Below are 14,169 nucleotides of genomic sequence, written 5' to 3'. Positions count from 1 at the left end.
TAATACACTCAAAGGCAAGAAGTGTTACTAAAGTGTTCTGATGCAAGACCTATCCTCAAGAGTATTGTTTAAGACTTAATCTATACAGGAATTTTAGAGGTTTATAAAAATATGAATTACTGTCCAAATGGAACGACATACAAAGACATAAATGCTTCTGTATTCATCCACAAGTTATTCCCATCCACACTTAGGATAACGTAAAATAGAACTATTATAGAACACAGTTACGTTACAATACTATGATTGTTATGTGATGATATAACCCCAATAAGGCCCTTAAAAACATTCTATACTCTCAGTTTAGAATTTTTCTATCAAAGCGCTTTTTAACATAATTCGACATTTCCACGTCGTATTTATTGGTTTCTATCAAGGCTAACGATATCAGTTACACTTCAGTACATATTTAAATTTTCTTTTAACTTAATAATATTGTAGGTTTTATTAGTATCAATAGGTATTTTTTTAGGTCTTGCCAAATATTAAATCTTTTTTTTAATACAATTGAGCCATAAAAAGCCAGCCCAGCATTTTCTTAAATACTTAGACGTCGTAGAGGAAAGACGGGCACTGGAAGCTGAATCTATAATCTGAAGTCCGCTTCAAAGCTTTTCCTTCTCCATAGAAGACTTGCAAGCCCTTGTTAATATTGCTTAATCTGTTTTATTTTTATTTTTTCCTTATCTCACTGTAGAAAATTATATTCTACACTTCCACTTTATTCTAACTTTTTTTCAGACGCTCCTTCATGCCGTACTGGTAGTACTACTGGTGTATCAGTGGTAGGGGCAGCAAGAGGAGAGTCAGTTGTGATCGTATGTGAGGTGGACGCGGATCCACCGGCTGCAGTTTTCAAATGGAAGTTCAATAACTCTGGTGAAACAATAGATGTTGCTGCGGACCGATATACATCAAACGGGAGCGCGTCTAGTCTCAAGTAGGTTTTATTCTTTTAAAAATGGTAAAATTGCAAGTGAAAAATACTTAAAGAGCTACAAATGATTTATTTGGAAAAAGTTTCCTTTTATTTGAACAGTCCTTTAGGTAAGTTGTATTAATGTTACATTAAAGGCTGGCTATGCACCCACCAAAAAGGGTGTCCATGAGCTCATACACTCGTTTGCCCCTATCTTATAAAATAATGGGCCTATAACTCTTAGTCTTGGCCTCAGATGTATTTATCTGGTTCTTGATCATTTCAAAATAATAATAAGAAAACAATATTTCATCAAATTCAAAGAAAAAAAGATTCTTCGAAGGCATTGAAATAAAAAAAAAACACCCCAATTTCAATAGAAAAGACGGCCTAACGTTATCAAACACACATTAAAACCCCAAGACAAACAATCCGCGAAAATAGAGGACACCGTGAGTCATTTCTGCAAAAACCTGTCATCTTTTAATCGATATCAACTCCGGGGAAATAAATACAGATAACACAACTTTACTCTACAGCTGTGATACTTTTTGACATTCAACACCTTTTGACTTCGGTCACCGTGACCACGCACGCTGTATAGCACGCGAAATGTCGGAAAATTTTCAATTTAAAATTATGTAAATAATTATAAGTTTATAATAATACAAATAGCTTTAATCCGGTTAAAAATTGTCGTATTTCAATGTGTAAAAGCTATGTTAACAAAAGACAATACTAAATAATAATAAGTAAAAAAATTGTCGTTTAAGTTTCGAAATCTGAAGCCGAGAATTGTAGCGCCATTGGTTGTTATTATTATTAAGAAACCATTTTTAAAAAGTACCGTTATTTTCACTATAATATTGCTTTAATTATAGATACACACCAGTAGCAGACCTGGACTATGGCACATTATCCTGTTCAGCGTCTAATGAAGTGGGAAACCAGCTGACGCCTTGCGTCTTCCAAATGGTTGCAGCGGGTAAGACCTTTTTCTTAGAAATTCACCTTTATATTATCATTATTGTTTATATAAACGCATTATTAGTATGACTGTACATTTTTTTGGAAATAATAACTCATGAGGACGAGGTCACATTGCACCTACTAAGTAACTTTCTTTATAATGGAATCTATTTTCCGATTGTTATAACATTCAGAATCGAATTCCTACATTTAATATACTAAGTGCGTGACCTTGCCTTGACCTTTTGTCCAAACGAGGCCAAAGCCTTTCAGTTTTTCGATATTCTTTTACTTTGAAATAAGGTGAATAATTTTATACGGAAAGGAGATTTCCTTTAATTTTGGTGAGACTAAATTTACATATACAATCCTTTATGGACAATAATGTCATTGATATATGTTATAATAATATATTAAATATTGATATTTCCAGGCAAGCCCCATGCACCGAGGAACTGTACGTTGTGGAATCAAACATCAGATTCTGTCGAAGTGTCCTGTGTGGCGGGCTTTGATGGGGGCCTGCCGCAGCATTTTCTACTCGAAGTCTATTCAGGAAACGAGGGGACACCCAGGTACTTATTACTGCCTATTGTTTCTAAAATTTATAAAATTCACCCTGGTTAATTCATAAACTACATATCGCTATATGGTTTTATGTTACTTATAAAAAAAACAATTACAGACGTCTTTGACAACCTGATATAGAAAGTCTAACATAATATCTAAGCCTTGTTCACATGTAACATGCGTTAACGTAGGTCAACGCGCGATCAAATTTATAAAGAATTCAAACAACAAGAGCCTTGCGAGAGCTCATCAGTCTGTTTCGATAGAGCTTAGAAAATGGCCATGAAAGAAGCGATGATTTTGTGGTTAAATTACATATCTTCAGATTCATTAATTTTGAATACGAAAACAAGTCACACAAAAATGTGCCAACCAACCAACGAACGTTACATACCTATAAAGCGCGCGTTCGCCTGCGTCTAGAGACCTTTTCCCTGAGCGCCGCTCCCTAACGCACGCTCATGTGAGTTGTATGTTTAATTTTGCTATCTGAACATGGCCTAAAATACTGTAAGCAGTGACATAGTTAACATCAGTTGTTTAATTGTTGTTATTTCATCTAAAAAAAATACTCAAACTTTTATAGTGTTGTCTATCACAGAATATGAAAGAAATAAATCAAAATAAAATAATAGCTTTTTAATTAAGATAAACTTTATTTGGTTTAAACCCAAATACTGAACCGTCATAAGTGTTGTACGATTTAAAAAAATTATTATAATTAAAAACAAATTTATAAAACAGTAAAATATATTGACTTCTTATGTACTCACACATTCTTAAGTTCTTATAGTGGCTGACAAAGCACTCATAAAAACGGTGTGACCCTGAAGTCTAAGAAACCCTAAACTACACGTACATCTGGTTGAATGTCCAGTTTGACCAGGTGTGACCTGGAACAACAAATTCATTCATGAATAACTGAAGCAGTTAGCATCTGTCCAGTTACACCTGGGAAAGTTTTCTTTGAAAAGTTCGTGGATGTATTACACCCCTAGGAGGTGATGTGAGTGAAACCATGCTTCCTCTTTTCTGTACATATTAAAAGAATATAGATGTATAAATGGTGTAGACGGCTTTCCGTTATAACAAATATTTTGTATAGTTTAGGCTTTATAATATCTCTGATATTGGCCATAGGAAATCTGTTATGAACATAAATAAAATACCGTAGTTTCAACTGCAGTATTCATCAAAACTTTGGCTCTTCTCACCCGCTTGGACCACGCCCATTTGGAAATTGATTATTAATATATATTATGATTTTTTATTTGTAAATATTGACGTTCATAAGATGTTGAATGATTGTGTTTCCACTATGTAGATACTTATTCGTTGAGCAACTAAAGGTCTGGACTCACCGGTACTGTCTACCAGGCGCCAACGTAAATATTTAACAAGTCTCTACTCCAAGGGTTGCAAAATCTATTATAAATTAATAACTTTACGTACGTTGAATAATTATTACGATCATTGTTATGTATATTATAAAGTTAATTCCGAACCCTTTGGGTAACTAATGTAGGCTTTTATGTAAGCCTTTTCAAATAAGTTTAGGGGATAATCGGGCCATATCCAAAATTCATTTTGTTCTATAAAATTCTATTCATTAAAGGTCTCATTCTTATCTTATGTAAACTCACCATTAATATACGTATGAAGTGTAATTGTCTTCTCCGCTGACCATGCGTGGTGCTTGTGAACGAGTGCTACTTGTGACTCATCGGACTTAGATCGGTGTACAAATGTTTAATTATTGTCAATCTTGATTCATCTAGATAGTACTGCGACTAATGTAAGTGAAAGTCCTGTTCTAATTTTGAATAAAAGTTTTTATTTGAACTGTCATACTCGCGAACGGGTGCTACTTGTGGTGACTGGTCGGATTTGAATTCGTGTATGCGGTGATGTTAGGAACATGTTGTTCCAACGAGATTGTGTCTGCTCCTATTTTACCATGTTTTTTTCTATTGTTTTTAATTATTACAGTTAAGTACTTAGTTAAAGATATCATGTTGAATTTTGTGTAATAATAAAAAAAACATTGGCGATTAAAAAGAGCTGCGGAGAGTTTATTGACAGTTCTTCTCTTCGTCCATTAATTTGAAAACTGGCAGTAAATGTAAAATTAGAAGCATTAAATATGTATTTCTTTATTGACGTTCATAAGTGTACATTGAGTTCCCTAATTGACTAAATGATGTGTATGTGAAAAAATTATATTTAAATTTAGGATTACTCTTTTTTTCCGGAACACTTTCGATTCATACCACCCTTGTAGGGTAGTTCATTATAAATATTTTTTCTCTTTAAAATTATATAAGTTGCGGCATAAATACACCATTTTCCATTGCAAGACAACGTTAAATGAGTCGGTAGCGGAAAGAGGCCATATAAATTTAATGATAAAAATAAATAAGAGCCACGTTAAATAGACATTACGTCCACTTAATTACACGGGCAGACTCAAACTGAGCTAATGAAGACCTCTCTAATCATACCTCTTGAGCTACCCTCGCAATAAAAAGCAACATTTTACTAATAAGCGGCACCGTTTGCCAACGAGGGGGAAGGGCCTGTACACAGAGTATTTTTAGCAGTGGGTAGAACATTTTTTTTTAAATTTAAAAAAAAAGGAGGCTCAACTGATGTTCAGTGACATGTGAATGTGATGGACACTCACATTGCCAGAAGGCTCGTGCGTGCCTCAAGTGCGTTGCCGGCCTTTCAAGAATTGGTACGCTTTTTTCTTGAAGGACCCTAAGTCGAATTGGTTTGGAAATATTTCAGATTTTCAGGATTTGAATGTGTAAGTTAAATCTATACATAATACTAATATTACTTCTTTTTATTATTTCATAAACTAAAAAGGGAATCCTAGATATTTTATTTCAACAAAATATTTGCGGATATAGGATTTTATTTTTGACATTTGTCATTTTATTGGATTTAAATGCATGTATAACGTTTTTTTATTATAATTGAGGCATTTCAAATATCATTGAGCGCATAATTTGTTTGTAGTAATAATTCTAGTAATCCTTGTAGAAAAACCTCGTGCTATAGTTACTGTCACCTACTGCGTAAATTAATTCTGTGGCCGTGGGGAGACATTGTTTTTAATATTGCAGAGGCAATCTGCTCTTCGTGCTCGAGTCTGCGTGCCTCGACTTTGTGACACTGACGTCCGACATTTTTCCATGATCTTTCGTATTATTTACATTTTTGGACCATTTCGAACCTTTTCTTTGCCACATTTTTTTATTATGTTATAGCTTAATAAAAACAGTACACCACCACTTATAAGACCAAAAATATACTTTTATTATTCCAAAAAACTGATATTTTAGTAATAAATTATTCTTAATTCATGAGTTGCATGCATAAAGAAATAGAGAGAAGAATAACAAACTCATGGAAATTTTAAAGACGCATACCGCAAACTAAATTGAAGATAGATGGGTCATCATCAAGAGGAAAGAAGCAAAAATGGAACAGCGTAGTAACAGAGTGGTACCCACGAAGTGGGAAGCGAAAGAGAGGCATAAGATGATGGAAGGACGGTACTGCTAGAGAACGTCAAAATTGGGAAAAATTCGGAAGCATTAATCGTAAATGAATGAATAATCGTTTGCCGATAGCTATTAATTATGGATTTGGACTAAATTTTGAATTATATTTAAGAAAACTGAAGTTATTACTATCATCTCCGCAGTCAGCTGACTTTCATCAACGGACGTTAAGGCAGAATACAATATACCATCTCGACGTCCGTCGATCCACAACTGAGCCTTATATAAGGTAATTTTTGGCAAGCACTATGTGAAACCAGCTGTCCACTAAAGTGGTTCCGAATCAATTCAAATTATGGTGCTTCAAGAAAAGAGCGTCGCAATTCTTAAAAGGCCGGCAGCGCGCTTGCGAATATCCTATTAGCGTGAGTTTCCATAGGCGGCGGGTATCGTGTAACATTAGATCAAGCTTCTGCTTGTTCGCCTTCTGTAATATAAATTTCCAAAGATAAACAACTTTAAGTCTGTCTTATCTAGGACTGGTCATCTACTTCCGTGCTTCTATAAAATTTTACCTGTTCATACAATGTTTTTTAACAAATTGCGGGTATACATACATAAATAAATCCTAGCCGCATCACCTCATCATTCCACAGAGCTTTTTTAAGGTAGTATTCCACCACTATGTGGAACAAGCTACGCACTGAAGTACTAGTATTTCTGAAAAAAATTCACTTAAGGGCCTGTAAGAAAAGAGCCTACCTACCTATTCTTAACAGGCCGCCAACGCACTCGCTAGTATTCTGGCAGTATGTTTACTATATATGGCAAACGGACTCACCTGGATGGTAAGCAATATCGATACCAAGTCTTCCAGAAGGATCGCAAGGGCCTTGCTGGCCTATAAACAATTGGAATCAGATTTTTTGTATTGATTAAACTTCAAAACTAAGTTATAAAAATCTATATAAGACGCGATATATATATATATATATATATATATATATTGTTGTTATAGGAGGCAAACGGGCAGGAGACGAAGTAATATCGCCGCCTATGGACACTCACATTGCCTGAAGGCTCGCAAGTGCGTTGACGGTCTTTAAATTTGAGCGTTTCTCTAGTTTAAAACTTTACACTATATTGGATATTCTATGTCCTAGTCTATATCCTAAGTTCTACTGCATGTCACTCTCTCGGCTTGTGACTTATATGTCAAACATAATACATAATGGTTTGACAGCTGCTTAGCCCGCTATGACAGGCCGTACGTCACGCTACGATCAAAGTTGATATTTTCAATATGAAACGTGAATATTTAATAAAAACGTGTTGACTGAAATCATAGGGGAAATACCATAGAGGAAATGCTTTTGAAGATTATGAAGTAGCGGACGTAATATAAAATCTTTTAAACGATTCATCTTTCAGTTTGGGCATAAGAAATACGTTTTCACCAAACGGTAAAAGGATTATTAAGGTTTACTTTAAGGGAGTTATCTTTTAACGTCAAACGGAAATGGTTTTACGTAAATCTATTGGTGAATCTAGACATTTGGATACTATTAATGTATGTTTCCATTTTGTTTTCTGTTTTAATGTAGATAAATATACGAATCTAAATATCCTATAATTTTTTGCCGTAGCTATCAATAAAATAATAATAGGGCCTCAGATTTGTGTGTTCGTTTCGTAATCATTACATTTTTCCCATAGACAAGTAGCCTTCTGCGCCTACACATGCCCCCGTGGATCTAAGGCATGCGGGTATCCTCACGTGTTAATGGCCACATAGACAGTCCATTGAGTGCACAGCTAGGCTTCGAATCGCCATCAGGGATGAGAGTCACAAGCTGAACTAGGCGAACACTTCTCAATAAAAATGTAATTTTCGCTCATACTATGGCATTAATGCTCAAACCGGACAACAAAAGAGGCCCTAAAGAACTGGCCGCACAGATCTTTATAAATTGTAGATAAGGTCGACATCCATCTCACTAGTTTTCTAAAATACTGTATCATTTTGCTTAGGAGCTACGGCAAGCCAGTGGCAATGATGGAGTTTAAAATAACCAAATGTAATGTTCAGCAGTAATAACCAAATATATAAGTTATAACAGCTGGAAAAATTAATTGCGCTATAAATGTAATTACTAAATAGATAACGCGAAACCAGCTTTCCTATATACCAAAGTGATATGAGGTGTAAACAAGCCTCGCTCATTTCACCTACCGTTAATTATGCATTAAAACCGACCGAATAACGTAATAACAGACAAGTCAGCAATGCGGCTAAATGTTAAACAATGTATGGAAAATTCTGGGATAAATGTTGCTATGTAACCCAACCGAGTGTTAATATTGGATAAGGGAGACTGTGGATTACGTTTTTTTTGTAAACTATACGAAATAGTTTTGTGATGTAATTTACTCACTCACTCATACTGTGCAACCCAAAGAGTGTATGGGGTCCGAAATGAGGACCATCCTGTCCTGAGCCACCGTCAATTGCTGGCTTTTTACTGCAGCAGGTCCTCCTCCACTCTGTCGATCCAGCACTAACTAGGCTGACTCATGTAAGTCTTCTTCAGAGACTGTTCTTGGTCCATGCGCTCAAGGTGCCCCAGCCAACGCAGTCGATAGGTCTTCGCCTTTATGTAATTTAAGGTTACAAATATTAAATCTTTAACGGTATTTACCCAGCATTCAACCAGCTGCCTTTAGCCTTCATGAATAGATAGTACCATATACATAAAGGCTGGCGAAACAACTGGAACCCTGTCAGTAGAGGCGTGCATGGGAGGTGGTTTGCGCTTGCCACTTATAAGACATGTGATATATGATGTCCATCATACATTATGTAATATATTTAACATATATAAGTAATCCTACATCATACATCATACTATAAAAAAAGTAACTAACCTTAAAGTATATTAACTAAAATATTATTAAAAGTAGTCCCTTTAGGCAAGGTTCCAAAGATATTGGCAGCGTTCCCCAGTTGAATAGCTACACAAATTCTTTGTCCGAGGTAGGCAGTTCTTCGGTCTCCTATGATGTCATCTAACCTTTTTTCTATTTGCTCAGAAAGCCTTATAGCGCTAGAACCCCTCAGACTAAGGGTCTTGACACCGAATGGGAAAAAATCTTTTTCGGAGCGTGTCCGGCTGTCAGACTTAAGAAATGTTTCTGTATTTGACGAAGGGCAAGCGTGAAGCCAGCAGCCGGCCTCATGCCTACCCACGACCAAAAACCTTGCACGCGCCAAATCTGTACTGCAGCTCAAAAGATTGCCATAAGTCAAATTTGCAGTTTATGTCGTCCCAGCTCCTCTGTGAATTTAGAGATAATGGAAAATTTTGTTCTGTCTCTCCTATCTCAAAATTTGAAAGTTATGGCCTTAAAATTTTACATATGAGATTTGCTGAACAGAAGATTGGAAGGCCGGTAAAGCGACACTGGAAATTTTGCGAACCCCTAATCCGCCATAACGGATGGGTAGGAATGCTAGGGTCCAAGATTGCTTATTCAGCTGCATATTCAAAATCGCTAATTTGCTAATTTAGATGACGTCATTTACTTGCGTCAAAAGATCTGGGAGATTCCAAAAGGGACCGCAACGGAGCAGATACGTAAATAGGTACGTAATACGTACGTAAACACGTTTAGAACGAAAATAAATAATTTTAAGATGCAAAGTGCACAATGTGGACTAATATTAAGGAGACGATCAGCAAAATTTTGAAATGCAATAATTGAATTATTAATATATTCAGAAATAGATTCATCAATAATTTAAGGCGTAAAAGGAACTACTGAATATTTGCAGCCAAAATATTAAACTTTAGTTTTACGTCATTTAATTGTTGTGCATTATAAAACCTACGCAAGCCGACGACTCTAAACATAGTCAATATATACGTATAAAGGAAATGCTAAAAGCTTTATACTACACTTTAATGTGATGAATGAACGGACCGTGTTCCTTGTGGAAAAACCCAGAGATAAAGCTCATAAACGATGTTATAAAGCATGTTGTGTCATTAGGATACAAAAAACCTTAAAATCACTCCGGAAAGTAATGACCCAAAAAGGGTTCACGTACAGGGAACAATGACGGGGGCTTGGACAATCGCTAACGAGTACACATATCTATTTTTGGACACCTTTTGTGTCTTATTAAAATCTTGGCTTTAGATAGACGGTTTATATACGTAAATAGTGACAAGACACTGAAAAACTTGGGTACAAATGCTTTATTTTTTTTATAGAACAATATATATATATCTGTTTTGAATATATCGTTTATTTAAACATAAACAAATAAAATATACAGTATTTACAATTCTTAACCTATATAGTAATAATAAAAATCATTAAAAATAAAATAGAAAAGTATTAATGAAAAAAGAAATCTACTCTGATCTGAAACATTCTTATGAACATTTTTTTGTTAGATTAATAAACAGGAAAAGGGACAAACTAGCTTACTCGCCTTTAGTAACATTTTTTTTCAAAATTGTTACTAAAACTCTTTATTATATTTATTTATATACATTTTATTTGCTATTTGCTCACTTTGGTAGAAAATCTAACGCAACTACAGTATATTTATTTCATTGACGGATGACGTCTTATTCCAGTTCCAGTTATTCCAGAACAATATACAATGTATTTCTGATTTAGTGACATTCCAACCGTTTCTCGATCGCACATTTCTGCATTTGTTTCATGGATTCTATTTCTCTATAGGCAGGTGATGAACCTTATGGATAGATGCTTTTAAATAAAATCATGAAACTGCTTACAAGAATAGGAAATAGAAAATTACAATAACTACTGCAGTTTACTAGGAAATAATTTCTATATACTAATATTTGTACTATAGGGGGTTAAAACATCGTGGAAAAGTATTAAAAATAAGATTACGTCTTATTTACCCACTGAATGTGAAGGATAGCCTGGGGATCCACCAACATTCAAATTGACTCGGTGGTGAATGCTCAGAGGTCGATTCACAGTGACAGCTAGTGGGGAGGAGGGTAAGGGATGGGATCCTGGAGTCTGACCGCACGAAACGCGAGTGCAATAAGTTAATGCATCACATCATGCCGGTTTTATTGTAGAATGTTGCTTATAATATATAATTACTGTAATTTAGTCAAATTATTATTTTGGGACAATCACATTTTGAATACATTGACATTCACATTTTACAGGACGTAACCTTCAGCAATGAAGAATATGACTGAGAAAGTATAACTGTAATTTCGTATGGTTTTCATAGTCATAATAAAACATTATATATAAGACGAAGACGGTTTCGTGCTCATAAAAACTGTAATGGAGTGAAATTGCCTATTGAAGAGATATATGTGTAATAACATTTACTGCAATACACTACAGTCATCAGTTATATGTATTATTATATTTATGGGGGTTTAGGGATTTTTTTTAACACTACGTTACATTACAATATAAAACATGATTGAACATAATTAAATCAAAAGGAGGGCAACTGGCGGCCTTATTGCTTTCGAGCGATTCTTCCAGGCAACCACTGTGAGTAAAGAAAAAAATATTAAATTACATAAGATAGGCAAGAAGTGCAAAAATACATATAACATATAAAGAAGAAACTAAACAGGAACCAAAAATAAACTAAACTGATACTGGATGACAGGAAAAACAAAAAGTATAAAGTGAAAAGTGCACATGAATCACGCAATGAAAAAAACTAAATGAAAAAATTAATACTTATATGGTACACGAAGACCAGTAAGAAATAGTTGACCGGCGGAGCAGAGTTTTAAATGATAATAGATTTTGTCTTCACTAAGAAAGAGTTTTTAAAATAATTTACTTCGTCCACTAACAACGAGGTCATCTAGGCGTAGCGGGAAGCGAAAAATGAACGACTACTCCGTTCATTCTCTGCCTAGCTCTCGCTCCATCCAGCGAGGTTGTGCGTCCTTTTGTGAGCGCGGAGTATTGGGCAGCCCTTCGTAGCATCAAGACGTTTTTGTGAATGTCACTATGTCATATTCTTCTAGTGAAGATGTTTATATTAATATAGTAAATAAAATCTTACTACTGTATCACTATAAAAGAAGAAAAGAAGCATATCCGGCACAAATCAAGATTTTGGATAACAATCGAGGAAGGCCCACAAAAGGATATTTATTACGAATATACAACGATTTGCAAGAGGACTTCGTTCAAAACTAGTTTTCAAGAGCATACGCAGTGGATTCCGCTTTACTCGATTACGTTGTAAGGGAACAAAGACAAGTCCACCACGGTGATTATGGTGTCTCTGTAAGATTTAGCGATGTACGCTTTTTTTATTAAATTTAACTTTTACCTTAACACGGATGAGACTGTATTATACACTATATCTTATATCCTTTGATATGCTAGGACTATATTCCGTGCCGAACTACCCACAACTTATATGAAGTTGCTAAATAGACTCGCATAGATTCTCCAGGTACATTCTGTGTGTAATTAACCGTGTCAATGCAGCTTTTATCAGAGCCATGTTTGGGTTTCTGCTCCAGTTGGTCCTGGATGCCCCATACTCCATCCAGTATAAAAAGATTCGTAGGCATTGATATAGTGCTCAAATGCAGCAAGGCAAACACACACTATGTATAATCTTTAATCACTCTCATGTTACAGTAGAAGAGATATTTACAGGCACGTTTTTTAATTCAAATAACAACCAAAACAATTTCTGATACGTTGATCAACGTAAAAAAATATAAATCAAAAAGTGCAAATTGAGGCAATGAAAGCATAAAAGTCTTATCAACGTTTAAACTCGAATTAATTTTATATCGTAGTTTAAACAACAGTAATGTTGATTACATTGAATCACATTACTGTTATTTATGGATAGTATAAAAGTGATAGCGGAGAAGAATTTGGAGGCGGTCTTAACTCTGAATTTGAAGGAGGTGTACTAATCTTAAACATAATGACATGGACTTAAACTACTCATACTCCTCGAACTCAGGCTTTTTTTATTGATGTGATTAAAATTTTCAAGTCATCTGTCACTGAATCTGGGAGTTTGTAATATTTTCCAACAAATATCGCACTAAATACAAGACACACTAATCAAAGAGGCCGTTTTTTAATCGATAAACGAAATAACGAGAACTTCTACTTAGATTATTTAATTTCCTATTGACACAAAAATAATAATCACTAATCAATGGCGCTACAATCTTTTTAGGCCTGGGCCTCAGATTTCTGTATCTGTTTTATGATCATTTGTTAATTTAATTAAATAAGTATGTTTAGGCCACATGCTGTCGACTTTTTGGGTCTAAAGTAACCGGCTCACTCACGATGTTTTCCTTCACCGTTCCAGCGAATGTTAAATGCGTACATTGAAAGAAAGTCCATTGGTGCACAGTCTGGGATAGAACTTACAACCTCAAGGAACCTTAACGCTGAAGCCACTAGGAAGCCACAGCTCTTTATTAATAAAAATGACATAATTATAATGAACTCGGTATATATTTTCAGGACAAGCATAACGTTTTAATTAATTACCTTTACACAAAGCTGACGTTAAGTGAATTTCTCGTTTGATATAACAGTGAATTATATTGTTTCACACGATTTTATAAATCTTTTGTGCATTTGTAAAACGTAAATTAAAGTCCTCCCAAACGCATCCACCGATTTTGATGTGTGTTCAAGTGGATTCTAGAATGGATTATATTAACATCTAGATTATTTTTATGATTATTTCTATTTAAGTGTACAATTGTCTGTTTTGTTTATAAGTTTATTATTTTTTCAGAATAAATCTTACATCTGACGAGCCAATGTGGACGGTACGGAGTCTCGAGTGGGACGTTCGTTTTCGTCTCGTAGCAGCAGCTGTCAATAGCAAGGGTCGGTCCCCGCCCACACCCCTTGAAGATGTACTGTTCAGAGACCCTGAGAAGAGAACAGGTATGTAATTATTTAGGTTGCAAAACAAATTTTTCTTGTCTTCGGATCGCTCATGAGTGATGGTAAACCTGTGGGTGTGGAAATACATCGTGCAACTATATGTAATAGTTGCACGACTGCATTACTTCATCCAATTCTGACTCATTTTCATGTTACAACCAATTAAACAGAACTACAGTGGTTTCTTCAATATTAGAGAACATGAAATAATACATCTTTATTAGC

The 14,169-nt window shown here is 34.9% G+C and overlaps 1 protein-coding gene across 1 annotated transcript in view; it reads left to right on the top strand.

Annotated features, from left to right (window-relative positions):
* Positions 1-14,169, top strand: part of LOC123707498 (nephrin) — a 354,939-nt gene that overhangs the window by 284,903 nt on the left and 55,867 nt on the right. The window contains exons 11-14 of the mRNA XM_045657591.1: positions 742-940; positions 1,801-1,904; positions 2,322-2,463; positions 13,790-13,944. Of these exons, the coding sequence (XP_045513547.1) occupies positions 742-940; positions 1,801-1,904; positions 2,322-2,463; positions 13,790-13,944 (600 nt within the window). The remainder of the gene's footprint in view (positions 1-741; positions 941-1,800; positions 1,905-2,321; positions 2,464-13,789; positions 13,945-14,169) is intronic.

This window comes from Pieris brassicae, chromosome 3 (assembly GCF_905147105.1).
Source record: "Pieris brassicae chromosome 3, ilPieBrab1.1, whole genome shotgun sequence".
Lineage (NCBI taxonomy): Eukaryota > Metazoa > Arthropoda > Insecta > Lepidoptera > Pieridae > Pieris > Pieris brassicae.
Note: the sequence above shows the minus strand (reverse complement) of the source record. Positions and strands in the feature narration are given on the sequence as shown.